The sequence below is a fragment of the Silurus meridionalis genome, chromosome 22, assembly GCF_014805685.1.
Source record: "Silurus meridionalis isolate SWU-2019-XX chromosome 22, ASM1480568v1, whole genome shotgun sequence".
NCBI lineage: Eukaryota > Metazoa > Chordata > Actinopteri > Siluriformes > Siluridae > Silurus > Silurus meridionalis.
The window spans coordinates 20,488,660-20,516,218 of record NC_060905.1 but is presented as its reverse complement, the minus strand read 5'-3'; the positions used below and the strand labels follow the sequence as shown (position 1 = coordinate 20,516,218).

At 39.1% G+C, this 27,559-nt stretch overlaps 1 protein-coding gene and 1 long non-coding RNA gene across 2 annotated transcripts; both read left to right on the top strand.

Moving 5' to 3' along the window:
- The first annotated feature begins 17,225 nt into the window (after positions 1–17,225).
- LOC124375838 (extensin-like) lies at positions 17,226–22,853 on the top strand. Its single transcript, XM_046834503.1, has 4 exons — positions 17,226–17,230; positions 18,214–18,280; positions 20,975–22,098; positions 22,187–22,853. Exons 1-4 carry the CDS (start codon positions 17,226–17,228, stop codon positions 22,851–22,853), a joined length of 1,863 nt encoding a protein of 620 aa, XP_046690459.1.
- A 678-nt stretch (positions 22,854–23,531) lies between these two features.
- LOC124375718 lies at positions 23,532–25,079 on the top strand. The gene is made up of 4 exons (XR_006923721.1): positions 23,532–23,605; positions 24,276–24,345; positions 24,527–24,632; positions 24,949–25,079. It is a non-coding gene; the product is annotated as an uncharacterized LOC124375718 (long non-coding RNA).
- Positions 25,080–27,559: the final 2,480 nt, after the last annotated feature.

The window sequence follows — 27,559 nt, the reverse complement described above, 5'->3', positions numbered from 1 at the left end:
GCTCTCTGCCTGCTCTCACATTTATTCTTTTCTTTTCTGAATGTGGAGGATGAGAATTCACTGGATTTACACAAGAAAATGGCACCATAAGGATCAGAAAGCATGATCTTTCACCTACTGATATCAGAACCTATGCTAGCAACCACAACTTCTTAAGAGGGTGTTTCACAGGGATATATATTATATATATATATATATATATATATATATATATATATATATTGATAGATTAGTATAAGACATGTGCCGGTATTCGGTCATGCAGTAAATCGCAGTAATGAACATTTAGTTCAGTTTAGAGCTATATTTATCCCCTTGGGGCAATTAATTTAAGCTGTTTTGGTGCTTCACACAATCAGAACACACATACAAATGTTAATACCTTAATAAATTACAAAATAATTCATCTAACACAGTATGCACAGTATTGTTATCGCAGATATTTCAAAATAGCGTGAATAATTGTAGATCCAGATGTAGAAGTTTAGAACGTGTCTTAGCTGCTTTTTCGTGCTAGTACACTGCGTGTATGCTGTGTAAAAGAGACATGCGCACTCTGACGGAAACAGTCTCCACGTGGAGGAGAAAAGCATGGCGTAAGGTGGAACACTGACGATAATTTATGCCCCTTTTTAAAGGGTAAAGTCAAAGGTTTGGAAATATTTTGGGTAGCGGAAAATGCTGAGGGACTGCTGGTGGAAGACGATTTCCCTTTGTGTGAAACATGTGGAGGGAAAGTAGCAGCCAAACACCGGAACACATAAAATTTTTTTCCCACGGAATTGAATACCGTGATAAAACCTTACGGTATTGTGCACTTGCCGGCTCGTGCTGTGGCTGTAGTGCAGCAGATCCAGGACATCACCATCCAACATCGCACGTGCCGAACAATGTGCCGCGGCTTGTCTGAGCTTCAGAGTCCCTGAAATTTGTATAATATTCCTTAGATGAAGAACCAGAGGCTCACCATGCAACATCGCAAGACCAAAAGAGCACAGAGGCTCTGCTGAGCTCCAGAGCATGAGTAACTTAAACTTTTTTTTCATGCTCCAGAGATCCAATCCACTTTCCCGTACAGGGTGGTAGGACCAGGACGTTCTCTTACACTAAGGCATTTTGGCAACGTCTTTGGCAGCTCAGTTTGCAGGCGCTCTGGAGGTCCCGCTTTTGAATCGTTTCGCAGTGATATTTATGTAGCACGAGCAATTGAAACGATGATGAGCATCACGTGGTTCTCCTTTCTTCTCTTTTCTTTCTCTTTCCATGCACACTCTCACACCAATAGATTAGAATGCAACACGCACTTAGATTAGATTAGATTAAAAGGGCACGTTTTTATAGTTATTTTAAACGGACACGCATGAACATACAATAACGGACGGGGAGTGTGGGTGAGTGAGCGGTTTATATTGGAGCTGGGAGTGAGTGAATAACTAGCTCCAGCTGTGCAGCCACCGAAGGGGGCGTGGCAGGTGGATTCTCGACAGTAATAGCAGTTATACCAGAGATCAGAGTAAAGTAATAGCAGTTATACCAGAGGTCGCGGTTAAAGTTATGGCAGTTATACAAGAGATCAGAGTAAATAATTAATAGCAGTTATACCAGAGGTCAGAGTAAATTAATAACAGTTATACCAGAGGTCAAAGTAAATTATTAAGAGCAGTTATACCAGAGATCAGAGTAAATTAATAAGCGCAATGGGTGGAGTTAAACACCCACCGAGCAAACCTATTAGCTTACCGTGTCCCTAAACTCGTTTGGACCCGGACGTGTGACACATCAAACCGCTTGGCATGGTTTGGGTAATATCCGGTGCAGTGACATATCTACGCCGTGTGACGTCACATGATGTGAGGTGGACGTGAACGCACAAAAAACACAAAACGAAAAACTCTGGAGACACAGGCGTGTAACACGTCTAAACACTCGGCACGGCGAGGCAAGTTGGACGCTGGGTCAAGTGATTATGCCATGTGACATCACCTGCCCCGCCCCCTGCCTATCTTTGCTCTGACCTCTGGTATAACTGCTATTAATTTACTCTCATCTCTGGTGTAACTGCCATAACTTGAAAAAGAAATATACTTAAGTTGTAATGTTTTGGATGCACTTTTTATATTTTTATTATACTATACTAAGTGCATATTAAATGTGTTATTTTGGAACAACTTCAGGTATATTAAATGATAATTAAGCTATGATTAAGATAAATTTAAAGGTAATTGCAATATAATTTAATATACTTAGTTGTGTTAAAATGGAATAACTATGTATATTTAGTGTAATTTAAGTGTACTTCTTTAAATTATATTTATAATATACTTTAATTCTATACTTGAAGTACAGTTGAAATATAGTTTATGCTTCGAATTAATGTGTTCCCAGTATATTTACATCATAACTAGGATTGTATTAGCAGAACAGATTTGATAAATCATTCAGAATTATATCAATATATTTTTATTGTATAAAATAAATACAGTGCAATAAACACCTTTAGTACAAAAAACATTCAACATTTTATCAAATTCACACAGTCTTAGAAAACTCAAAAACTTTCATTTACTAATGCTACTAATTTAGTAATCTTCTGCACAAACAGCTCAAATGCACTAAAAAACTAAGTGCAGAAGCAAAGTGCATTTTCATAAAACAAGTGTTGCATGCTGAAATAAATGAAGTTCCAGACGTGCATGATTTAATGGGTTCGTTTATTGTATTTTATTTTCTCTTTCTGCTTCCAAATGGAAGCGCTAATTCCAAGCTTTTTCACACACCAAAACTCTCCGCTTTCTTTCTTATTAACTCTTTGTTTTCAGTCCTTGCTTGTACCTTTTTTCCCCTGCTAGAGCCCCCTACAGTTAGATTGCTAGCACAACATGCCTTCTTGAGCATTCATCACAGCAGTTTGAGCAGTTTCATGCATTTACACAAACATTTCTCCAAACCGGACTTTATGCATTAAACCCATCATAAATCAAAAGAACACAACCATCAAAATGAACTACATAATGCAAAACAAAAAAACATCTGGGTGGGGGTATTATTTTCCTTCACCACAGAAACCTCACCTTACATAAGCCCCACACAAGCAAATAACAAAAACACAAAAAAGCAAAAACAGTGGTAGAACGGACTCTATTTAAAACAAACATAAATCAACATAAATCCTTATTGTTACATTTTCTGTGAATGAGGGGTCGCACCTCAGACACTGTGGTACTTGGAAATTCTTTTATTACAGTGTCTGTGAAAAGATAAAAATAAACTTTTTAAACACAAAAGCAAAGTTTACCACTGTTCTTTTTTAACTTTGTATTGCAATCCAATATGAAGTATTGATATTTCTCTGAATTTTCTCATTTTTCAAGACGATAAAATGAAATGTTCTACATTGCACACATTTTTAATACTTAATTCTAACATGATTAGACATGAAATATAAATTATTCATGTAAATATAGAATAAGAGTTTACACAACATTTCAAGGTATGACAACAAAGCTGATAAACTGTGCTGAAGTACAAGTACCCGGCTCACAATTACTGTATAATAATGTACAAGACTTTTAAATGTTAAATTACTTTACATGTAAGAAGATCAAAGTTATTAAAAGGGGGATGTTTTACAGGAACTAAACATACCTATGAGCACATTGACCATGTGAGGGTCCAACTGGTCCTTTGAGGTTTGAATACCACATTTCCCTGTGAGTGTGCATCTGACTAAAAGTAATGTAAGCAGGTCTTGGGTAAAAAGAGAAACTCATGATTCGTTGAGTCTTTTGAATATCCTCTTTGGGATCAGAATTAGCGAGGGAAATCTGAGTAGAACAAAAAACAATCAAGACTGTTATGAAATACAGAATGAGACAGCTAAAATTAATTATTGCAACTATTACATTTTGATAATCATTACCAATTCAGGGGATGCAGGAAGTCATAGCTCTCCAGAACTCGGGCTTTAACTTGAGCTGCAAGATGAGCCTCATTTCATGGCCTCTAAGACATTTTTAAGAGATGCAACAATCCAAGGAAGCTCTACAAGAAAAATTATTTAGTTAATTTAATTTAATTTAAAAATATTTATTTTCTTCAGCACCGTTTTTGAATAAAGTTCAGTAGCTATTATTTTACATGGATAATTTTGGTGTGTTTTTTTATCCGGTATCCAAAACTATTGGTGCTAAATCAGCTATCAGGAAGTATGATCCAACCTAGCGATCGGTATTCATAAAATCCACTGTTGGCCGACTTATAGTTATTAACATAATTATTTGTTAAATTGACCTTTTAGGTTACCAGTTTCTCTGTGCATGTGAGGCCTCATATCAGCTTCAGTTAAATATTTAAAACATTACTTACAATCAAACAGAACTCACAGGTTGGATTAACAGTACAAAAGCTAGAATGAGTGGCAGAAAAATTTTGTATTTAAAATAAGAGAATAATTTTGTAACACAAAAAAACAAACAAAAAAATAACACTATGGGTTGACCAGTGGCTTGAAACATTAAATATATATGTTTCATGTTTACAATTTTAATTCTTGTCAACTTACCTTTCAAATCTTTGACAACAACATCATCATCAAGCACTACATGAGTTTTCTGGGGAGACGTCCCCTGTAGCAGGCTGTTCTCAAATTCTGTTCTTCCATCGTTATCTTCTTGTTCACCGTCACTATCCAGCACAGCCTGGGTGTGTAACATTGGATAAAAGGTTAGAATACAGTTAATTATAAAATGACAGTGCATCTGGAAAGTATTCACAGTAAGTCTATAACGATTTATCGAGTAATTTGATTTATTTTAAAAGATGGTATTTCTAATTGAACTGTTTACTTCGACTCTATGGGTCATGCTAAATTTATAATCTTTACCTCTTCTGCAAAAACATAGGAAAACCAGATGTCTATCAAAACATGATATGCAAACAGCAAATATCAGGGTGACAAGCCCACTGCCTGAATTTAAAGAGGTCATATGATGCAATTTTGTGTTGGGACAAATCCCACCCCACTGGATCACTAGACAATCAGAGCACACTGCACCCCTCTTGGAAAGAGGGGCTTTGTAGAAATCAATGTGTTTGAGAAACACAGATCATAAAGAGCTACAATAATGAGCAGTATGTGTAAAATAAAGATTTTTGAAAATTAAGGCATGTTAAAATATATTACACCCAATACACGTATTAATGATCCTTGCAAATAGCAGCATATGACCACTTTAAACATGTTTCCAGTCTGAATAAAAAATCTAAATTAGACACCAGGAATGGAACATTTTGCTGCTTTAGAAATCTCCTTAGACAAATTAACAGCTAACATTTGCTCTATTAGGTCAGAATATATATATATCTAAAATAGAGGTGGAAGAATCTAAAGTTACCGAGATAAATATACCTTTAAAAATTAAAATATTGCTTCCTGCTCTGTTCCTTGATATTCTGATTCGTCTCTGTTCTGAAACAAGTCAATTTCAGTGTCATCCAAGTCATCAGACAATGGAGTGGAGGTACCAGGAACTGTTTTCTTCCTGTGCAACTTCTGGAGATCTCTGTTAAGTTCTCCCATTGCAACTTCAGCTGCATTTTGAGATACTTGTGGTTGTGGTTGAGATTTTGAGGTACTTGTGACCTAAAAACAACATGTGCATTTACAAAATTAACATTTTATCCCACCCCATGTAAGTCAAAAAGGAAGGAGGGAAAAAGGCAAGCAAAATATTGCTGTTAAACAGTCCAACAATCCTGAATGAAAGATAATCGTAAACATTTACAGCCTCAATAGGATTTTTCTTGCTGTGTACTGGTCTTCCAGATGTCTTCTCCTCTCTTAAAAGCATCCCATTTTTACAATAAAGTCTTTGTACACATCTGAAATTATAAATATATATCAAACCAAGGCATTATAGTTGTCAGACTGAGCTGAATGAACATAAACAACACATAAAAGTATATTCCACCCAAGAATTTAAATGAACCCTAGAGCCTTTATTTGCCCCTTATTGCAATACAACCTGTATGCATTTATTTGTTCTTGTGAACCCAAACATTATATTAAAAAAAAGTTTTTTTTTTTTATTTCCAAACAATGGAAATGATATTTAATAGAATCTATAAGATTACATAATGACTTGACATGGGAAGGGAGGCATCCAAATTGTTGTGGAAATAGAGAACATAATACAACCCTGTAACGCCCCCTGCCCTACTTAGTTGTGTCAAGTCTAAGCTCTTTAGGGTGGGGAGACGGGTTCAATAACTTGGGGTCTCTTGACTATAGAAATTACAACACCCTGATACCTGAACTCTGAAATAAACAATAAAACAGTTTTGCATTCTTTTTTTTTTGCTATATAAAATATATTGAGATATGAATTATATAATATATTTAAGTAATTATGTTGACGTGTATAATAATAATGATATATAGGTATGAATAAAAATAGTCAATAGATATTATAACAAAATAAATTACTGTCCAATCCACTTACTGAATAAACAATGCAAACAGTTCAAATATTGTGATGCACTTAAATACCCAGCAAGAAATATGCACTCAAAGGAAAACACTTAAACACTCTTACTGGTAACTATTTTAGTAACGGTGCAACTGTAAACTCTAAACCAACACATATTACACAAAGTGTAAATTTCAACATAAAATATTGGTGGGCCCACTCACACAAGCAAACACTCACAATTCAATTCAATTCATGTTTATTTGTATAGCGCTTTTAACAATGAACATTGTCTCAAAGCAGCTTTACACAGATAATGTGGTGATTAAACTTAAATATGTTCTTTATAAGTGTAAGTTTGTCCCTGATGAGCAACTGTGGCAAGGAAAAACTCCCCAAGATGCATAAGGAAGAAACCTTCAGTCACTGTAGCAGACTGTTGACATTAACTAGGGCTGGGCGATATGGCCTAAAAAAAAAAATCCCCCATTTTTTCCCAAAAATCGGATTTGCGATTTAAATCGATTTTTTCCCCTGCTTAAAATCAATCTGCATATGACAAAAAAAATTTTTTTTTTTTATTTTTAACTTTATTAAATAAAGTTTTACCCTTTTGGGATTATAACCCACTTTGGGTTAAAGTGCAATCAGAAACAACAAGCCAAAAATACAAGCTGGCGGCCCTGCCTTTGTAAATTGTGAAAATAGAACGTAACATAACATAAAATGAGCAAACCTACAAAGAAAAATGTTTTATGAGTGTTTAAACATGGAAGATGATTAAAATTGCACCTGAGGTTTTGAGTGATTTTGCCGTTACTTTTCTCCAAAACTCCACAGTAAAATGACTGTTTATGAGTGTTTGAAAATTGTGATTTAAATAATCAGATTTTTCTGTTTCTTAACGGAAACCCGTTCTGAAGCGTCTTTACATGTATTTTGGTCGCCTCCACCACCCGTACCGGAAGTGTACGATTGGACGCGCAACACTAAACAAAGTGCGGCTGCTTAACCGTGTATTTTCAACATGCGGCTGCTTAACTTTTCTTGGGAACGAGTTCTTCTCTGCTCTGCCATGTTGTTTGTGTATCTCTGTGGCAAACACGCGGGGGGAGGGGCTGAGTTCGTTCGAAACTATGGGAGCCCAGAGGGGAGCGTCGGCGGACATTAAAGAGAAAACCGATTTTTATTAAAACAGATCGATGTGAACTACACATTCAAGTTAATCGATAAAATCTATTTATCGCCAAGCCCTACATTAACGTCATTAGTGGGAAGATCCACGGAGGGGAGAGGGGCAGGAACAGTGGTCACTGGAACCTCAGGAGCATGTTTAATGAGAGAGAGAGAGAGAGAGAGAGAGAGAGAGAGAGAGTGACAGGAAGAGAAGGATATGGATTATTAAGTGTCCCTATTGGTGTATGAAAGTTAATGTCACTGTGCAGTTTGGACTCCGGCAAGACTCGCTATGGCAGCATAACTAAAAGAGAGAAGCAAAAGGAAACACAGACATGAGGGATCTCTGGGATAAGAGACGACCCACCACACCACCGTCAACAAACCTGAGTGAACGTGTGAATGTGAGGGGACGACAGCATCCAAATATCCCAGTTCACCAAACACTCCATATCCATGATTCCTCCAGATCTGAGCCTTTACCTAAGAAAAAAATCTACTGATAAAAGGCTTGACTAAATAAATAAGTTTTCAACCTCGACTTGAACACTGAGACTGTGTCTGAGTCCCGAACACTGGTTGGAAGGTTGTTCCATAACTGTGGGGTTTATAAGAGAAAGATCTGCCCCCTGCTGGAGTCTTCATTATTTGAGGAACCAAAAAATAGCCTGCACCTTTTGATGCAAGTAGGCGTGGAGGATCATCCTGGTACAGAAGTTCACTCAGATACTGCTGCGTGAGAGCGTTAAGTGCTTTATACGTCAGTAGTAGTATTTTATAATCAGTGTGAGATGTAATTGGGAGCAGTGTAGATGATTAAAACAGGGCTGATGTGTTCATATTTCCTAGATCTAGTGAGGACCCTTGCTGCTGCATTCTGAACTAACTGAAGCTTATTTCTGCACTTACTCCAACACCCAGACAGTAAAGCATTACAGTAGTCTAATCTAGATGTTACAAAAACATCAACTAGTTTTTCTGCATCCTGTAACGACATCATATTTCTAATTTTAGCAATATTTCTAAGGTGAAAGAAGGAGATCCTGGTAATATTATTCACGTGAGACTCAAAGGAAAGACTCGGGTCAATAATCACACCAATGTCTTTGACTGCTGTACACACTGAAACAGAAACACCATCCAGAGATGCTGAGGATGGGTTCCCCTTTTGAGTCTGGTTCCTCTCAAGGTTTCTTCCTCATAACATCTAAGGGAGTTTTTCCTTGCCACAGTCGCCACGGCTTGCTCATCAGGGACAAATGCACACCATTCACCATCACTGTTGATTTGTGTAAAGCTGCTTTGAGACAATGTCTGTTGTGAAAAGCGCTATACAAATAAACTTGACTTGACTTGACTTGACTACGTAATTGGAAAGTTTACTTCTAGCTGCATGTGGTCCTAGTAAAAGTACTTCCGTCTTATCTGAGTTGAGCAGAAGAAAGTTATTAAGCATCCACTGTCTAATGTCCTTTACACACTTCTCAACATTGTTAAGCTGATCTCACTCATCTGGCTTTGCTGAAATATACAGCTGTGTGTCATCAGCATAGCAATGGAAGCTAATCCCATGTTTATGAATGATTTCACCAAGAGGCAGCATATATAAAGAGAAAAGCAGTGGGCCTAAGACAGATCCTTGAGGAACACCAAACTTTACCTCAGAGAGTGTGGTCAAATAAGACCTGAGCCAAGAGAGAGCTGTTCCCTTTATTCCTACAACGTTCTCAAGTCTAGCAAGCAGTATAGTGTGATCAATGGTGTCAAAAGCTGCACTGAGGTCGAGCAAAACAAGTAAGGAGACAAAACCCTGATCAGAGGCCAATAACAGGTCATTTACCACCTTAACTAGCGCCGTCTCTGTGCTATGATGAGGCCGGAATCCTGACTGATATATTTCAAAAATGTTATTCATAAGTAGGTGTGAGCAGAACTGCTGTGCTACAACCTTTTCTAAAATGTTGGATATAAAGGGGAGATTTGATATCGTGTAACTTCTCTATCCAGCTAGACAGACAGCGAACAGGCGAGATGTTGATTCATAGCTTTTATTCTTCCTGTGGCTTTCATGAATCTTTCCTCTTTTAACTTTATCATTAGAATTAAAATTAAAATTGAAATTGTAAAACTGTAAACAGAAATAGAAAATACAGCGATTAGAATTGTAATCAAATTGCATTCAAAATGAGTAGTCAACTGAGCAGTATTTACTGCCTAAAGCATTCAAAGAAACATAAAATCACACATTAAACATTACATTGTCATGTGCATTTAAAATTATATTCTAAGTAATTGCTTGTAATCCAATCCAACAAACCCAAATTAGCCTAATAATCACAACAAAAAAATGCTAGCATACGGCACTACCTAATGCTCACACTGCACTTTACATTTTGTTTTTAGCAACATTTATATCGCTTGATTAATGAATTTACATATTTTAACATCTTTAACCTACTAAACATCATATTTATGACAAATAATAGCGACTTACAGCCTTGTGCGGGTCACGACTTCACCATACAAGCTGCTCTTCAGCCATGACACTTTTCAATTAACTCAACTCAACACGAGGCATACAGAAGTTACTATATACAATCCTCGCCACAAGAGGGTCCTTAAAACTCAACATATAACCAGAATCACCATTACAATTAAACTGAACCATTACACTGCCAGTTTGAAGGATTTTGGTACATAACCAGTGCTAATGGAAGAGTTTATTATTTTTAAAACAGGTTCAATTACCTCTGGAGCTATCTGTTTAAAGTAACTAGTAGGCAAGGGATCAAGAATGCAGGTTGATGATTTTGATGACCCCAAACTCACCAAACTTTAGTGTATACAAGGGGTTTCCTAACTCTTATGCCGCCATGACGAGTTAAAGGGATACACACTCATTTTCAGATCACATAAAAAATGTTAATCTCTTTAAACACAACACAGTTTAATGAATAGTGTACTTTAACCTTATTATAAAACCAACCTTTTCAGACACAAATATCTGAATAGGGCAGTTATTTAAAATAATCTTTTAAATAAGTATGACTGTAGCTTTTATATGCACATATGTTTATTAAAAGAAACATAACTAGTAAGAGGGTTACAACAATGTTTGTTCAATATTGCCTTTTTCACTTATTAAAGCTTGTGGTGGTTTTGTGGGCGGGGCTAAGGTGCAGGAGAAAAGTACCTCACTACACATCGAGCTGCTCTTCAGGTTGCCTACTAACATGGCAAACATTAGCACAAACATTAGCATCAGCTTTTACCACCACACCCTGTCATTTCCATCACCACACACATTTTTTTTAAATATTTAAAAAGTTCTCATCACACATTAAATATTTATCCACAGTTTATGATAGTGCTCTACTTAGTATAAATATTCAAGTTATTTATTTTTAAATAAACTCTTACCCGATCTAATATTACATTTCAGACTGGGACCGGTGTGCACTTCAGCATTTGGTCCTCAGGGCAGTTAATTGATCTCATTAACAAATATATAATTAATGTACATTGTGGAAAAACTGGTAAAACTCGTTACAAAAATGATCTTAGACAATTCTCGAGTGGAATAAGTGATTATTTTTTAATAACAGCTGTATATTGAGATGTGGTGGAAATGACATTTGTTCATTGCAGGTCGGAAAAAATGTCAAATATTAACAGTTTCTCTTGTAATCCATGTTTGTCCTCTAACAGACCTTAAAACTAGAGAAATGATTTAAACTTATGGGAATGTGTTGTCTAACTTTTGATCAACTTCACAAGGCTAAAAGTGCACCTAGTTGAAGAAATGCCTATTTATGTTTAATAAAAGTTCTCAGTGAATCATGAATAATAAAGCAAATAATAATATAAACATTTATGAAATCGTTGTTTCGATTATATATTTTTTATTCTATTAACTATTTTATAATAGCTATCCTATTTTTATTTATGTAGAATATTATTAGATACTAGATAAATTATTAGTCTTTTTATACTTCTATAAGTATGGGTAAATTCTATAAAACGTAGAAAATAAAGTTGTTGTTTTTAGCTGTGTGATTTGGGTCATTTTCCTGTTTTTCTGACACTGGCAGCACATTTCACTCCAGAATGCCAGGATAGTCTGGAGATTTGATTGTACTCTGTACAGATTCACAACCCTTTAAATAAGCAGACTGACTGATTAGAAGTTTAAAGACACATGTGATGCTAACTGAAGGACACACTTTAGTTTATCATGTTCCTGTAGTCAAATTATTTTCTTTTATACCGGTACCATCATTTTTGTCCAGTCCAGTTTCTTTAAATTGTTTTTTATAGCTGCCTCTATGGAACCACAATTCAAAAGCAATGTCTGATTTTTATTAGTTAATTTTTAGTACATTTTTATTTGATTATTACTTTTGTCAGTTTCAAATTATTTCAGGGACATTTGTGTTTCTCTTGTTTTAATGGAAGGGTACCAACAATTTTGTCTGCATCTGTATATATCCATGCACACTGATCAGGGAGAACATTGTGACATTAGAACATTACAAGCGGTGACCTGAATAACACTGATTATCTTTTGTATTGTATTATTAGGATATTATTAGGATTGGAATATTATTAGGCAGCAAGTAAACATTTTGTACTAAAGTTGATGTATTAGAATAAAAAAATACAACAATTAGTGCTTGGCCAAGGATTTGATTGAGTTTGACTGTTCACACTATTTTTAAAAAGGATTTTATGATTATGATAATTTATATTATTTATTTTTTTTTTTCCCAGATGACAATTTGTTTAAACATTCAACACAAGGGATTCAGCAACATGAGAAAATGTAGAGATGTTTGTAGTGCAGAAGAGGCTGACACGCTGTTTCAGGAGTTTCATAGCAGCAACATAGGTGCACATTTTGGCCAGCTTAAAACTAGAGATGCCATTTCTCAGCGGTACTACTGGCCTGGCATGTCAGCAGTCATAGAGAAATGGGTAGGCTTATGCACTGTATTAACATTTCCCTCATTGACTTCATAAATTCAATACCTTTTTAATTATATAATAATAACAAATTCATATAATTAAAATGTCCAGGTATAACAGTGTACAGTGTGCCAGAAAAATAAGAAAGATATAAAGCAGAAGACAGACCTCAAACCTATCAAGGTAACAAGAGCAAATTTACTGTTTATATTAAATTATAATATTTACACTTTATTTCTTGCTAAACATATTTACAAAATATGTAAAATAAAATTTTTTTTTTTCGATTCCCTGGTCGTCTAGTGGTTAGGATGCGGCGCTACTCACTATGGGCCGGGTTCGATCCCCGGTCAGGGACCGACCCCAGCCACTCTCGGTGCCGGTCCCAAGCCCGGATAAATGGGGAGGGTTGCATTAGGAAGGACATCCAGCGTAAAAACATGTGCCAAATCAAACATGCGGATGGTCCGCTGTGGCGCCCCCTGATGGGAGAAGCCGAAAGAAAGGAAAATATAATTTTTTTAATCATTATAAATGTTTTCTATTCATGTCTGTTTTTGCAGGTCAAGACTCCATTTGAACTGGTTGGAATGGACTTAATTGGAAAGTTGGCCAAATCTGACCAGGAAAATCAGTATATATGTGTGATAATAGATTATTGCACGAGATGGGCACAGGCATGTCACCTTAAATTAAAGTCTGCTGCAGAAGTTACTTAATCAATATTAATATTTGTTTTTACTAATTTGAAGTGCCGAAACGAATTTTAACAGATCAAATCAGAGAGTTTATCAACACAGTTAGTATATCCTGCTTCACAAATATTTTTATTTATGGAATGTTCTTTGTTGCGTAAACAATTTTATGTAAAATGACAATAACAGGTTTTTGTCATTTTACATAAATAATAATACATATCTTCTGTAGATCAACACTGAGGTCTGCAAAATGCTTGGCATAAAAAGAAGTCTTTGTGCCCCATACCACCCTCAGACCACGGATTGGTGGAGAGGCTCAATGGCACTTTATAGAGGTGAAGAATGCATCCACAACAGTTACTAAACATAATTACAGAAGAACTTTTCAATAAATGCATGTTCCTTTTGTTTAAATACAATAAAAAAGGTGAACGACTAAGGTACATTTTCATCATGCTTTTTAATCTGGAATGTGGCTCATTGGAACCGACATCACCGTGCAACAAGACGATAAGCCAAAGCGTACGGCACAAGCTCTGTAGGCATTTTTTAGAGAGCAAACAGTTGGCTGGAATGTTCTCCATCATGGCCAGTTACTGCACCCACATCCTTTTAAACTGCTCTGGGATGAACTGGATCACAAGATAGAAATTTTCAATTTGTGATGAACAACACTTTGGAAGGTTTTACAGGAGGCATGGCAAACTGCTTTAGCAGAATGTTTGGAGAAATGAACTATTCAGATGCAGAATCCAAGCTTGTGATGTCAAAGAATGTCAATATGCCTGCGGAAACAAAGTCAGTTCTTTCCAGGAAGTCACAGCTAAAACAGACTTTTTATACACAGTCTATATAACAGTTTGTCATCTGTTACCTCGTCTGCCACCATTATCTTCATAATTTTTGGTACATTAGGTTTAATAACCGAATGGTGTCCCTTCCACCCTTCTTTTTTTATTATCAATAATAACATGATTCAACCAGATTCAGCATGGTCCAGGCTGGAAAGGCTTGAGCTCATTGCACCTGCAGTGGAAGAGTCTAATGCTAGAAAATAAACGCTTTGCACATTTGCACCCAATCACTTATTAATATACCGATTATAATTTATCACTTTCTTTGGTAATGATGATTAATAATAAATTAGCAAAAGGTATCAGAAGTATTAACAGTAACAAAAATAAACAAAATAAATGACAGTGATATGTGTTAAGGTTTCATTTCTCTCCATCATGCCTATGTGCAATATGTTGTTGTCGTCCATTAAAGATTACTACAAATATAATTACTTAGTATTGTTTTATTTTCCATTTACATCTCAATGCATTGGCATAACATCAGTGCACGAGGGAACAGCAAACAGGTTATATTTTTCTCTCTTCTATATATTTAGTCAAAATAAAAGTCCCGTCAATTCACACATGCGCACAATGAACTCTTGCACATTTTTTTTTTTTTTTTTTTGGTATACAACAGTCAGTATCATAATCTAACATAATAGAAAAAATCATAATATTATTAAGCAACATAATATAACATATAACATGATGAGAACATAACCCAACACCCCCACTTGTTCTCATCATCTTAAGCCATGTATAATGACATCACAAATATTTAGTTCCCAAACAGAAAACATTTGAACTTTAGAATTTTAATTTTGATACAGATTTTGTCAAAACGTCTGCCACCATGTCTTCTGTTGGGCAGTACACAATTTGTATTTTTCTTTCACTGACAGCATCACGGATAAAGTGATATTTCACATCAATGTGCTTAGATCTAGATCTATTCACTGGATTTCTACTCAGTGCAATGGCCCCCTGATTATCACCATATATCGTGGTGCAAGTGTAAACACTACTGTCCATGCCATTAAGCAGTTGAGTTAAGTACATGCTTTCCTGAGTAGTGTTTGCTAGACCAATGTATTCAGCTTCGCAGGTCGACAGTGCCACTGTTGGCTGTTTCTTAGACTTCCATGAAATAACAGGGCCTTGTTCTGTCAGGCTGAAACAGTATCCTGAAGTGCTACGCCTATCTTCTTCAGAAGATGCCCAGTTAGAATCACTGAATGCTATTAGACTTAAAGTCTTGTCTGTTTTCTGGAAACAAAGCTCGTAGTCAGCTGTACTTTTTAGGTATCTCAGGACATGTTTAGCAGCTACTAAGTCATGTGTTTTAGGTTTTGCAAGGGTTTGTGACAGTTTACTGACTATCCAGCTAATGTCTGGTCTGGTACAGGTCATTGCATAGATCAAGCTTCCAACAAGTTCACGGTATTCTTTGGGGTTCTCAATCTCATGGTTGTTTTCTCCCTTATTCTTATCACATTCCACTTTTAATTCACTTGGGGTAGCTTTTGGTTTACAGTTTGACATTCCAAACCTTTCAAGCATTTTGAGAATGTACCTTTTCTGATTCATTTTAATTTCTCCCCTTTTTTGCTCAAACTGAATCCCCAAAAATAAGATATCTTCCCAGATCCTTCATGTTAAATTTGGACTTCATTTTTCTTTAAAATTGTTGAGCTGATCTTCACTGCTTGCTGTAATTATCAAATCATCTACCCAGATGATCACTGTGATTGTCTCATTTTCGATCTGCTTTCTATACACACAGTGATCAGACTGATTTCTTTCAAAGTTGTTTTGTTCAAGATGATCATTTAATAATTTGTACCAGTTCCTTCCAGACTGTTTTAAACCATACAGAGATTTTTTTAACTTGTATACTAACTTGTCTTCTATGTTGGATGTTTCTTCAAAACCCTCTGGTTGTTCTAAGTATATGTCTTCCTCTATTGGAGCATGCAGATATGCTGTTTTGACATCCATCTGATGAACAAAAATCATTCTGAGCGGCTATCTGCATTAATGCCCGTACAGAGGTGAGATTTGCTGTAGGAGCAAATGTCTCATGGTAGTCTATGCCTTCAGTTTGGTTGTATCCTTTTGCAACATACCTAGCCTTGAAGATTTTTCTCCTTTCTGCATTTTCTTTAAGGGCATATACCCATCTTCCCCCTACTGTCTTTCTGCCCTCAGGTAGAGTTGTCAATTCAAATGTGTCATTTTCTTTAAGTGAGTCCATCTCTTCCTTCATAGCACGTTCCCATCCGGGAGCATCAGGTGATATAAGGGCTTCTTTATAGGTTTGGGGAACTCCACACACTGCTCTGAAACAATAATCAACATTCACATTGGTTGCATCGTCATTAAAGTCTGTCAAGTAATCCTGTAAATACTTTGGGGCTCTCTTTTCTCTTGTCGAGTGGTAATGTTTTTGACTAGCCGTGTCTGTTGGACCTGTATTGTTTTCTGTGTCTACTTTTCCATAGTTCCATTATGTTCTGACACCTCTGTGTTGTCTGTATCTACACTCTCAATTTTCTCATCTAGGAGCTGGTTCTCTGTGCTTTCCTTACTTTGTGGGGCATCGCCGCTGTTCTCACTATCCTGTGTCCTGTCTCTGTAGCTTTGGATTTCTAAGTAATCTTCATCTGTTTGTGTCTGTTGTTCAACACTGCTCTTCCTAATGAATTTCACCAATCTATGTTTTGACACATTTCCTGTCTGTGGATTGTATACCAGATAAGCTGGGCTATTTTTACTATACCCCACAAATATTCCCTTCTCACATCTAGGGTCCAATTTCTTTTGATTGTGCTTGTACGCATAGCATTCTGATCCGAAAACCCACATTTTAGAAAGGTCTGGCTTTCTTCCTGTCAACATGAAATATGGAGTATTCTTAATTCTGTCGTTATAGCATCTGTTTCGGATATGAGTAGCAGTTTGGACAGCATAAGGCCACAGAACCTTTGGTAATCCCTTCTCTATTAATAGACACCTTCCCATTTCAAAGATGGTTCGCCATTGTCTCTCAGCTGTACCATTTTGATGAGGAGAGTACGGGGATGACGTATCATGTCTTATACCCTTTTCTCGTAAAAGTGACTGAAATGCATTGCCTGTGTATTCTGTACCATTGTCTGATCTTATGCATTTGACTCTACCGTATGGTGCACAGTCTGCAAGGAACTTCTCTGTCGCTAGAGTAGCGTCACTCTTGTTCTTAAGGAAGTAAACAGATATTGCCCCTGAAAAATCATCTGTAAATGAAATTGCATACTTATGTCCATCTTGAGAAATTGGTTCAATGGGACCTGCTAAGTCAGTGTGTACTAATTCTAGGGCCTCGCCAGCTTTTGTGTCAGTTTTCCTATTTCTGCTGTTGATGAACTTTCCTTCAACACAAACGTTACATTCTAGTTTGGTGTTACCTGTGATTTTCATACCCTCTACCATTTCAGGTAATTTTAACACATCACTAACATTACAATGTCCCATGATCTCATGCCATGTTTTAACATCACAAGTTAGATTCACTTTGTCCCTGGACATCATATCAGTAACTGATGTATCAACACAGTGTTTGTTGTCATCTACCGTTTTCAGATAGTACAGTCTCTCATGCTCTTTTATGCGGAACACAGCTCCATCCTTGCTTATCAGTTCATTCTGTCCATCCTGGAAGATCACCTTGGCACCATCTGTTGTAGCAGCTTGAACAGAGATGATGCTCTGTGGATATGATGGTATGAACAAGGCCTTCTTTAGAGTAATCCTGACGCATTTCCCTTCCACATCCAGCAGTAACACCTCTCGTCGCCCGCTTTAATGCCACGTTGTTCATCCTGGCCCCATTCGCCAGCTCCATGTAGTGTGACTTTGGGTCGAAACTCTCATCAAATTTCGTGAAATTGTTCTTCTCTGTTAAGATGTGGAATGTTGCTCCACAGTCTACCATTAGTCCATTTTTCTTAATATTATCTGGAAGGAAAGTTTGACTGACTTTGAAAACAAATGTTTGTTCTTTCTCATGCTCCTCTTGTTTTTCTGCAGCCTGTTTCGCTTCGTCTTTGTGCCCGTCTTTGTGCCCGTCTTTTCTCCGGCGACATGTCTCATCACTGTGAGTTGAGCTTCTATGGTAGCTGCACCACTTAGGTACGCCTTTTTTTTGGCATGCCTTTTAGGATCATAGCTATTATCAGTCCGTCACTTATTACTTCTTTTGCGTTTCTTAGGGAAGTCACCGCTTTCTCAGCTCGAATAATGTAGTCTGTTATCGTCTCATCAGATTCCTTTTTTAACGAAGTTAGTTCAGTGTATAGGGCGATAATTCTCGGCTTACCCTGACTGGTGTAGTGACTTCGAAGTATTTCCAGAGCTTTCCTGCCATCATCAGTCGCCTCTCGCATCACCAGTGACAAGCTTTTATCGTCGAGAAACTGGATTAGTTCAGCATAGCACTCCTCATTCTTTTCCTCTTCTATATCCCCTGTAGACAGTATTGTTTCTTTTAAACCCATTAATCTCAAATGACCAATAAATTTTACTTCCCATAGTTCGTAGTTATTTTCGTCTCCGTCAAAGACTAGCCTCTGCCATCTTCCTCCTGTAACGTTAGCATTGGCGCGCCTGGGCCCATAACCTGTTAAGGTTTCATTTCTCTCCATCATGCCTATGTGCAATATGTTGTTGTCGTCCATTAAAGATTACTACAAATATAATTACTTAGTATTGTTTTATTTTCCATTTACATCTCAATGCATTGGCATAACATCAGTGCACGAGGGAACAGCAAACAGGTTATATTTTTCTCTCTTCTATATATTTAGTCAAAATAAAAGTCCCGTCAATTCACACATGCGCACAATGAACTCTTGCACATTTTTTTTTTTTTTTTTTTTTTTGGTATACAACAGTCAGTATCATAATCTAACATAATAGAAAAAATCATAATATTATTAAGCAACATAATAACATAACTGATGAGAACATAACACAACAGATATGAAAACATTTTATATCTGTAAATTGTTGTTGTTGTTTGGACAAAGTACATTTTCAGAACGTTATATTATCTTGTCTGTTGTATAGAAACAAAAGGGAACATGCACATGTTTTACAAAAAAACACTTGACACATGTATATTTGTTCCTGTCATACTTTTTTACACATATTTTTGTAGAGTTCTTGCAAAACTGGTTGAGGACAAACCCAAACAGTTCACAACCCAGTTCTCTCCATTGTATCTTATGTCTGGTAGAGAAGCACGATACCCGTCCGAGGTTCCAGAACATTATGAGGTGAAACATCTTTTTCATGCCTACTATTTCTTGTAAATATTTAGGTACACTGACCAGGCATAACAATATGACATAACAATCTGAACAGTGAAGTGAATATCACTGATTATCTCTTCATCATGGCTAAGAGACAGGAGGTGGAACTGGAGGTAGCAAAGTAAAAGATGTTGAGATGTTCGTTGGGAGTGACGAGGATGGACAGAATTAGAATTATGTTTATTTTAAAGGGACAGCGCATGTAGGACGTTTGGGAGACAAGGTGAGGGAGGTGAGATTGAGATGGTTTGGACATGTTTAGAGGAGGGACATGGGGTATATCAGTAGGAGAATGCTGAGGATGGAGCCACCAGGTAGGAGGAAAAGAGGAAGACCAAGGAGGAGGTTTATGGATGTGGTGAGGGAAGACATGCAGGTAGTTGGTTTGAAAGAGGCAGATGTAGAGGAGAGGGGGGTATGGAGACGGATGATCCGCTGTGGCGACCCCTAATGGGAGAAGCTGAAAGAAGAAGATCTCTTCATCGTGGCACCTGTTAGTGTGTGGGATATTATTAGGCAGCAAGTGAACATTTTGTTCTCAAAGTTGATGTGTTAGAAGCAGGGAAAAAACGGCAAGCGTAAGGATTTGAGCGAGTTTGACAACAGCCATATTGTGACGGCTAGACAACTGGGTCAGAGCATCTTGAAAACTCAGCTCTTGTGGGGTGTTCTGCAATGGTCAGTATTATCAAAGGTGGTCCAAGGAAGGAACAGTGGTGAACCAGCAACTTTGTCATAGGCCAAGGCTCGTTGATGCACGTAGGGGAGTGAAGGCTGGCCTGTGTGGTCCGATCCAACAGGTCGACAGGTCAGAACTGTTTGGGCAGAAAAAAGGAGGACCATCACAATATTCGGCAGTATAATGTATTAATCATACAAAACGATGCCTGGTCAGTGAACATCATTTAAAAATATTATAGAATATTGTATAGAATTTAGATGATCTAGTTTTCATTATTAACATGTTTCCAAAGCTTGATGGTTCCTTCGATAATGAACAGGAAACAGTTGTAATTGACATTAAACGCCGTAGCAAAATTATGGACATTGTTGATTATTAATGTGGAAAAAACACAGAAGAAAAAGAAGGATATCAGATAAAACCCAACAAAGCTTTCAGGTGGGAGACATGGTGTGGTGACGTAGTGTGTGCAGTGAACAGCGCAAAGGAGGAAAGCTCGACCCTGATTATTTTGGTCTATTTATGGTCACCAAAATAGAGGGGAAAAGTGTTGAGCTTGTGGATTCAGATGGCCGGTCAACACGCAAGGTCAACATTGACCATCTCAAACACCATCATGAGGAGACTCCACGGATACCTCACAAGTTGAGGAGGCATCAACAATTTGCCCCCTTTCAGCCATCTAATAAAACCTCATCTCCTCCTCCACCTGCAGACTCCTCTCCTTCTCTACCACCTGCAGACCCCTCTCCTCCTCCACCTGCAGACCCCTCTCCTCCTCCTCCTCCAACTGCAGACTCACCCCCCCCCTCCTCCACCTACAGACCCCTCTCCTCCTCCTCCTCCAACTGCAGACTCATCCCCCTCCTCCACCTGCAGACCCCCCCCTCCTCCACCTGCAGACCCCTCTCCTCCTCCTCCTCCTCCTCCTCCTCCAACTGCAGACTCATCCCCCTCCTCCACCTGCAGACCCCTCTCCTCCTCCTCCAACTGCAGACTCATCCCCCTCCTCCACCTGCAGACCCCTCTCCTCCTCCTCCAACTGCAGACTCATCCCCCTCCTCCACCTGCATACCCCTCTCCTCCTCCTCCTCCTCCAACTGCAGACTCACCCCCTCCTCCACCTGCAGACCCACCCCCCTCCTCCACCTGCAGACCCCTCTCCTCCTCCTCCAACTGCAGACTCACCCCCTCCTCCACCTGCAGACCCCTCTCCTCCTCCTCCAACTGCAGACTCACCCCCCTCCTCCACCTGCAGACCCCTCTCCTCCTCCTCCTCCTCCAACTGCAGACTCACCCCCTCCTCCACCTGCAGACCCACCCCCCTCCTCCACCTGCAGACCCCTCTCCTCCTCCTCCAACTGCAGACTCACCCCCTCCTCCACCTGCAGACCCCTCTCCTCCTCCTCCAACTGCAGACTCACCCCCTCCTCCACCTGCAGACCCCTCCTCCTCCTCCAACTGCAGACTCACCCCCTCCTCCACCTGCAGACCCCTCTCCTCCTCCTCCTCCAACTGTAGACTCATCCCCCTCCTCCACCTGCAGACCTCTCCTCCTCCTCCTCCAACTGCAGACTCATCCCCCTCCTCCACCTGCAGACCCTCTCCTCCTCCTCCAACTGCAGACTCATCCCCCTCCTCCACCTGCATACCCCTCTCCTCCTCCTCCTCCTCCAACTGCAGACTCACCCCCCTCCTCCACCTGCAGACCCCTCCTCCTCCTCCTCCAACTGCAGACTCACCCCCCTCCTCCACCTGCAGACCTCTCCTCCTCCTCCTCCAACTGCAGACTCATCCCCCTCCTCCACCTGCAGACCCCTCTCCTCCTCCTCCAACTGCAGACTCATCCCCCTCCTCCACCTGCATACCCCTCTCCTCCTCCTCCTCCTCCAACTGCAGACTCATCCCCCTCCTCCACCTGCAGACCCTCTCCTCCTCCTCCAACTGCAGACTCATCCCCCTCCTCCACCTGCATACCCCTCTCCTCCTCCTCCTCCTCCAACTGCAGACTCATCCTCCTCCTCCAACTGCAGACTCACCCCCCTCCTCCACCTGCAGACCCTCTCCTCCTCCTCCTCCAACTGCAGACTCATCCCCCTCCTCCACCTGCAGACCCCTCTCCTCCTCCTCCAACTGCAGACTCATCCCCCTCCTCCACCTGCATACCCCTCTCCTCCTCCTCCTCCTCCAACTGCAGACTCATCCCCCTCCTCCACCTGCAGACCCCTCTCCTCCTCCTCCAACTGCAGACTCATCCCCCTCCTCCACCTGCATACCCCTCTCCTCCTCCTCCTCCTCCAACTGCAGACTCACCCCCCTCCTCCACCTGCAGACCCCTCTCCTCCTCCTCCAACTGCAGACTCACCCCCCTCCTCCACCTGCAGACCCCATCTCCTCCTCCTCCAACTGCAGACTCATCCCCCTCCTCCACCTGCAGACCCCTCTCCTCCTCCTCCTTCTCCAACTGCAGACTCATCCCCCTCCTCTACCTGCAGACCCTCTCCTCCTCCTCCTCCAACTGCAGACTCACCCCCCTCCTCCACCTGCAGACCCCTCCTCCTCCTCCAACTGCAGACTCATCCCCCTCCTCCACCTGCAGACTCCTCTCCTCCTCCTCCAACTGCAGACCCCACTGCTCCTCCAGCTGCTCACTGCTCACCTCATGCATCTGCTGAAACATATCGTCATGCTGCACAGCAATCATCTTCTGATGTTCCCTCTTTTAATGAAAATTGTAAGTATCTTGGATAAACTAACTCTGCACAACATTTCTGTTTGTTCAGTTTATGTCTTAGTGAAAATAATTAATCTCTTTTACTTCACATCATTTTATATATTTCTTTTCACATGGAAACAGATTTGATATGCAGGTTTTATACATTATATTGTAAAAGTTTGTAGACACCTGGTCAGACTTCTGTAAAGATTTTGGAATGTGTTTGTGGAGATTTGTACTCATTCAGACACAAGTGTGTTAGTAAAGTCAGGTAGGTAGATGTGGTGATGAGGCCTGGGGTACAGTCAGCGTTCACGTTCAACCAAAAGTTGTTCATTAGGTTTGGCTTTCACTCATTCTAAGCATATCTTCATGGAGCTGGCATTGTGCACAGAGGAATTGTTGTGCTGGAACAGGTTTGGGGCTACTAATTTCAGTAAAGAAAAAATCTCATGCCACTGCATGCAAAGACGTCCTATACAATTGTGTGCCTTCAGCTTTGTGATAGCAGTACGGCTGGGAAAGTCAGGTGTCCCAATACTTTTGTCTTTACAGTGTATATAAAGAATCAACCCACATTTTGATAAACTACATAAAAAGTTATTTAAATTTATATTTTTTTGTCACAGGAAAAAAAAAGGAAAAAAAGCACTTCACATTGATTCATTGAAAATGACACGTATATGGGAGGGAAGGGGCTCAAGATTAAAGGTAGGCATGGTTATTTCTCTTGGCTGTAAGATGACTGCTCTTTTGCTGCTAACCTTTGATAAAAATTTGAATAAATGCAATAGATGTGAAAGAATATATGAGTAATAATTTCTATAGGCAGTCTTTCCTTCTGAAAGAAGAAGCCTTATATTGGATCCCCTGGGAAACGATTCGAAAAAACTTTAACAGTGTTTGCAGTCCACAAGGTAACTACTGAATTTACACAGACCAGACATAACAATGACATCGTAACATTGTCATCAGTGAATAAACTGCACTGAATAGCTCTTCATCAGGGTACTTGTTTGTGGGTGGGATATACTTTATTAGGCAGCAATTGGACATTTTGTCCACAAAGCTGGTGTGTTAGAAGGGGCAAATTGTGATGGTAAGACAACTGGGCCAGAGCATCTCCAAAACTACAGCTCTTGTGGGGTTTCCTAGTCTGCAGTGGTCAGTATCTATCAAAAGTGGTTCAAGAAGGAACAGTGGTGAACTTGCGTCTCATTGGCTGCTTGATTAAAGACTGGCCCGTGTGGTCCGATCCAACAGACGAGCTACTGTAGCTCAAAATGCTGAAGAAGTTCATGCTGTTTATGACAGTTTACGGCTGTTTTAGCAGCAAATGGGGGACCAATATGTGTAAACATGTAAATGGCCATGTATCCAGGTGGGCATCCAGCACAGATGCACGCTGTTGTCAGGAAGATGCCATCTCATGTGGGATATTTGTCCTGAAAGTAAGTTTATGTTTTTGTCTTTTTGTTTGTCGTGTCAGTCATTCTATGTCTACCGTATTATTATTTAAACAATGTTTTGATGTCACACATTATTTGGTTTCTATTGTATTAACAGTTTGGTGGTCTATATTTTAATTATGTTTTAAACACTGATAAATCAGTTATAAATTTGCCATATTAGTATGCAGAGGAACTACTGCCAGAGGAGCCTCTGACATTCACTACCAACACTGCAGCAGTAAATCTGTATCGAAGACAGAGTGCGATGACCCTGATCAATGAGACTGGTACTTTTCTTTAATTCTATGGTTTTAACTTATGTAATACATTATTTAAATGATTAACACATGCATGCAATTATTGACAACCACTAACATCTACTTGGGTAAAATGCTGTTAAAATAAGCAGTTCATGACCGTGTTCTGACCATTTTTAACCCCTTGTACATGGCAGCTGTCTTAAAATAGAATATGGTGTATGTGGATCTCAGCTCAGATGTTTCAGATATTTACCTTGAAATGTTTCCTTTGTTGGTACAGATTCAGTGTGACGTGTGTGTGTGTGTGTGTGTGTGTGTGTGTGACCGGTGGTTTCATACGCAGTGTGTTCAGGAGCCCGATCCCATCAAGTCCTACAGCTGTGCGGCATGCACATTTTAAGATTCTCCTCCCTTCACCTTTTATTATTCAATATTTATATTTTAGTATTAAAGTTACCATTCAAATAAATAAGTTGTAAAATAAAAAATAATAATTGTTTTGATTATTATTTTTAGCAAAAGAGTATTAAAGTACAGAGTACACACACTATACACGAGTATTAAAGTACACACTATACGAGAGTATTGAAGTACACAGAGTACACACTATACACGAGCATTAAAGTACACACTATACACGAGTATTAAAGTACACACTACGAGAGTATTGAAGTACACAGAGTACACACTATACACGAGTATTAAAGTACACACTATACACGAGTATTAAAGTACACAAAGCACACACTATACACGAGTATTAAAGTACCCAGAGCACACACTACACACGAGTATTAAAGTACACAGAGTACACACTACACACGAGTATTAAAGTACACACAGAGTACACACTATACACGAGTATTAAAGTACACACTATACGAGAGTATTGAAGTACATAGAGCGCACACTATACACGAGTATTAAAGTACACAAAGCACACACTATACACGAGTATTAAAGTACACAGAGCACACACTATACACGAGTATTAAAGTACACAGAGCACACACTATACACAAGTATTAAAGTACACAGAGCACACACTATACACGAGTATTAAAGTACACACTATACGAGAGTATTGAAGTACATAGAGCGCACACTATACACGAGTATTAAAGTACACACTATACGAGAGTATTGAAGTACATAGAGCGCACACTATACACGAGTATTAAAGTACACAAAGCACACACTATACACGAGTATTAAAGTTCACACTATACGAGAGTATTGAAGTACATAGAGCGCACACTATACACGAGTATTAAAGTACACACTATACAGAGTATTGAAGTACATAGAGCGCACACTATACACGAGTATTAAAGTACACAAAGCACACACTATACACAGTATTAAAGTACACACTATCTGAGGTATTGAGTACATAGGCGCACACTATACAGTATTAAAGTACACAAAGCACACACTATACACGAGTATTAAAGTACACAGAGCACACACTATACACGAGTATTAAAGTTCACACTATACGAGAGTATTGAAGTACACACTATACACGAGTATTAAAGTACACAGAGTACACACTATACAAGAGTATTAAAGTACACAGAGTACACACTACACGAGTATTACAGTTTTTTCTGAATGCTTAAGCGCTAATCGTGATTCTTGTAGCACAATTTCTGAAACTATTAATACGTATAGCAAAACCACTCACTGAGTTTGCAAAACTAAAAGCACAAACACTGCTTTGCACTCAGTTTGCAATTTTGTAACACACACTTTGCAAAACTGTAGGCACAATTCACTGCACAACACTCTTTTTGCAGAACTTTAAACACAACTCACTGCTTACACTCAATTACCAAATTTCCAACACACTCCTAGCAAAATTATACACATGTATGGCTATTATTAATACTATTTTGCCAACTGTCTGGCACACTTTCACATGTGAAAACTGTTTTAGATAATTAGTTCACTTTGCAATCAGCCTAAGCACTATAAATAAGCCACAGGTAAGCTGTCTGTGTGGAGTACAATGGAAGGAGCAGTAAGAGTGAGAAACAGAGGAGGCCGAGGGAGAGGACGTGGAGGTGAAGAAGTTGGACGAAGAGAACGTGGAGGTGAAGAAGCGAGAGTGTTAGAGGAAGTTAGAGGAAGAGGACAGGAGGAGCAAGAAGAGGAGCAAGAAGAGACTGCGCGAAATACAGCAGCGCATAATTGATAATGACACCATCTTTCAAAATATACACAGTGTAAGCATTTCTGCACTAAGTCGTGTACTTGCGCGCCACAGAATAAGAATGAAGCAAATTTACAGAGTTCCTTTCGAGAGAAACACAGAACGTGTAAAGCAACTGCGATATGACTATGTGCAGGTAAGCTATAGTGTCATTGGTTCTGAATTTGGAAGTGCATACTGTAGTGCTGTGCATGGGCCTGATGTGTTGCATTTGTTTTGTCTTGTCCAGAGAGTGATAGAACTAGAAGCAGATGCAATGGGACATGAGCTATTTTTGTAGATGAGGCCGGTTTTAACCTCAATAAAACCAGGAGACGTGGCAGGAACATTACTGGACACCGTGCCATCATCAATGTCCCAGGACAACATGGTGGTAACATAACCATGTGTGCAGCTATAAGCCAAAATGGTGTTGTTCACCATCATGCAACCATAGGCCCATACAACACTGCACACATTATTGCATTCCTGGACACCTTACATGACATGTTAACTGTTCAGAGACCAGCGCATACCCGATATGTCATCATATGGGACAATGTTAGTTTCCATAGGGCTGCTTTGGTCCGCAACTGGTTTACAGACCACCCATCCTTCATGGCACTCAACCTCCCTCCATACTCTCCATTCTTAAATCCCATCGAGAAGTTCTTCTCTGCCTGGCGCTGGAAAGTGTACGACTGTCATCCTCATCAACAGGTAGCCCTTTTACAGGCAATGGAGGAGGCATGTGGAGATA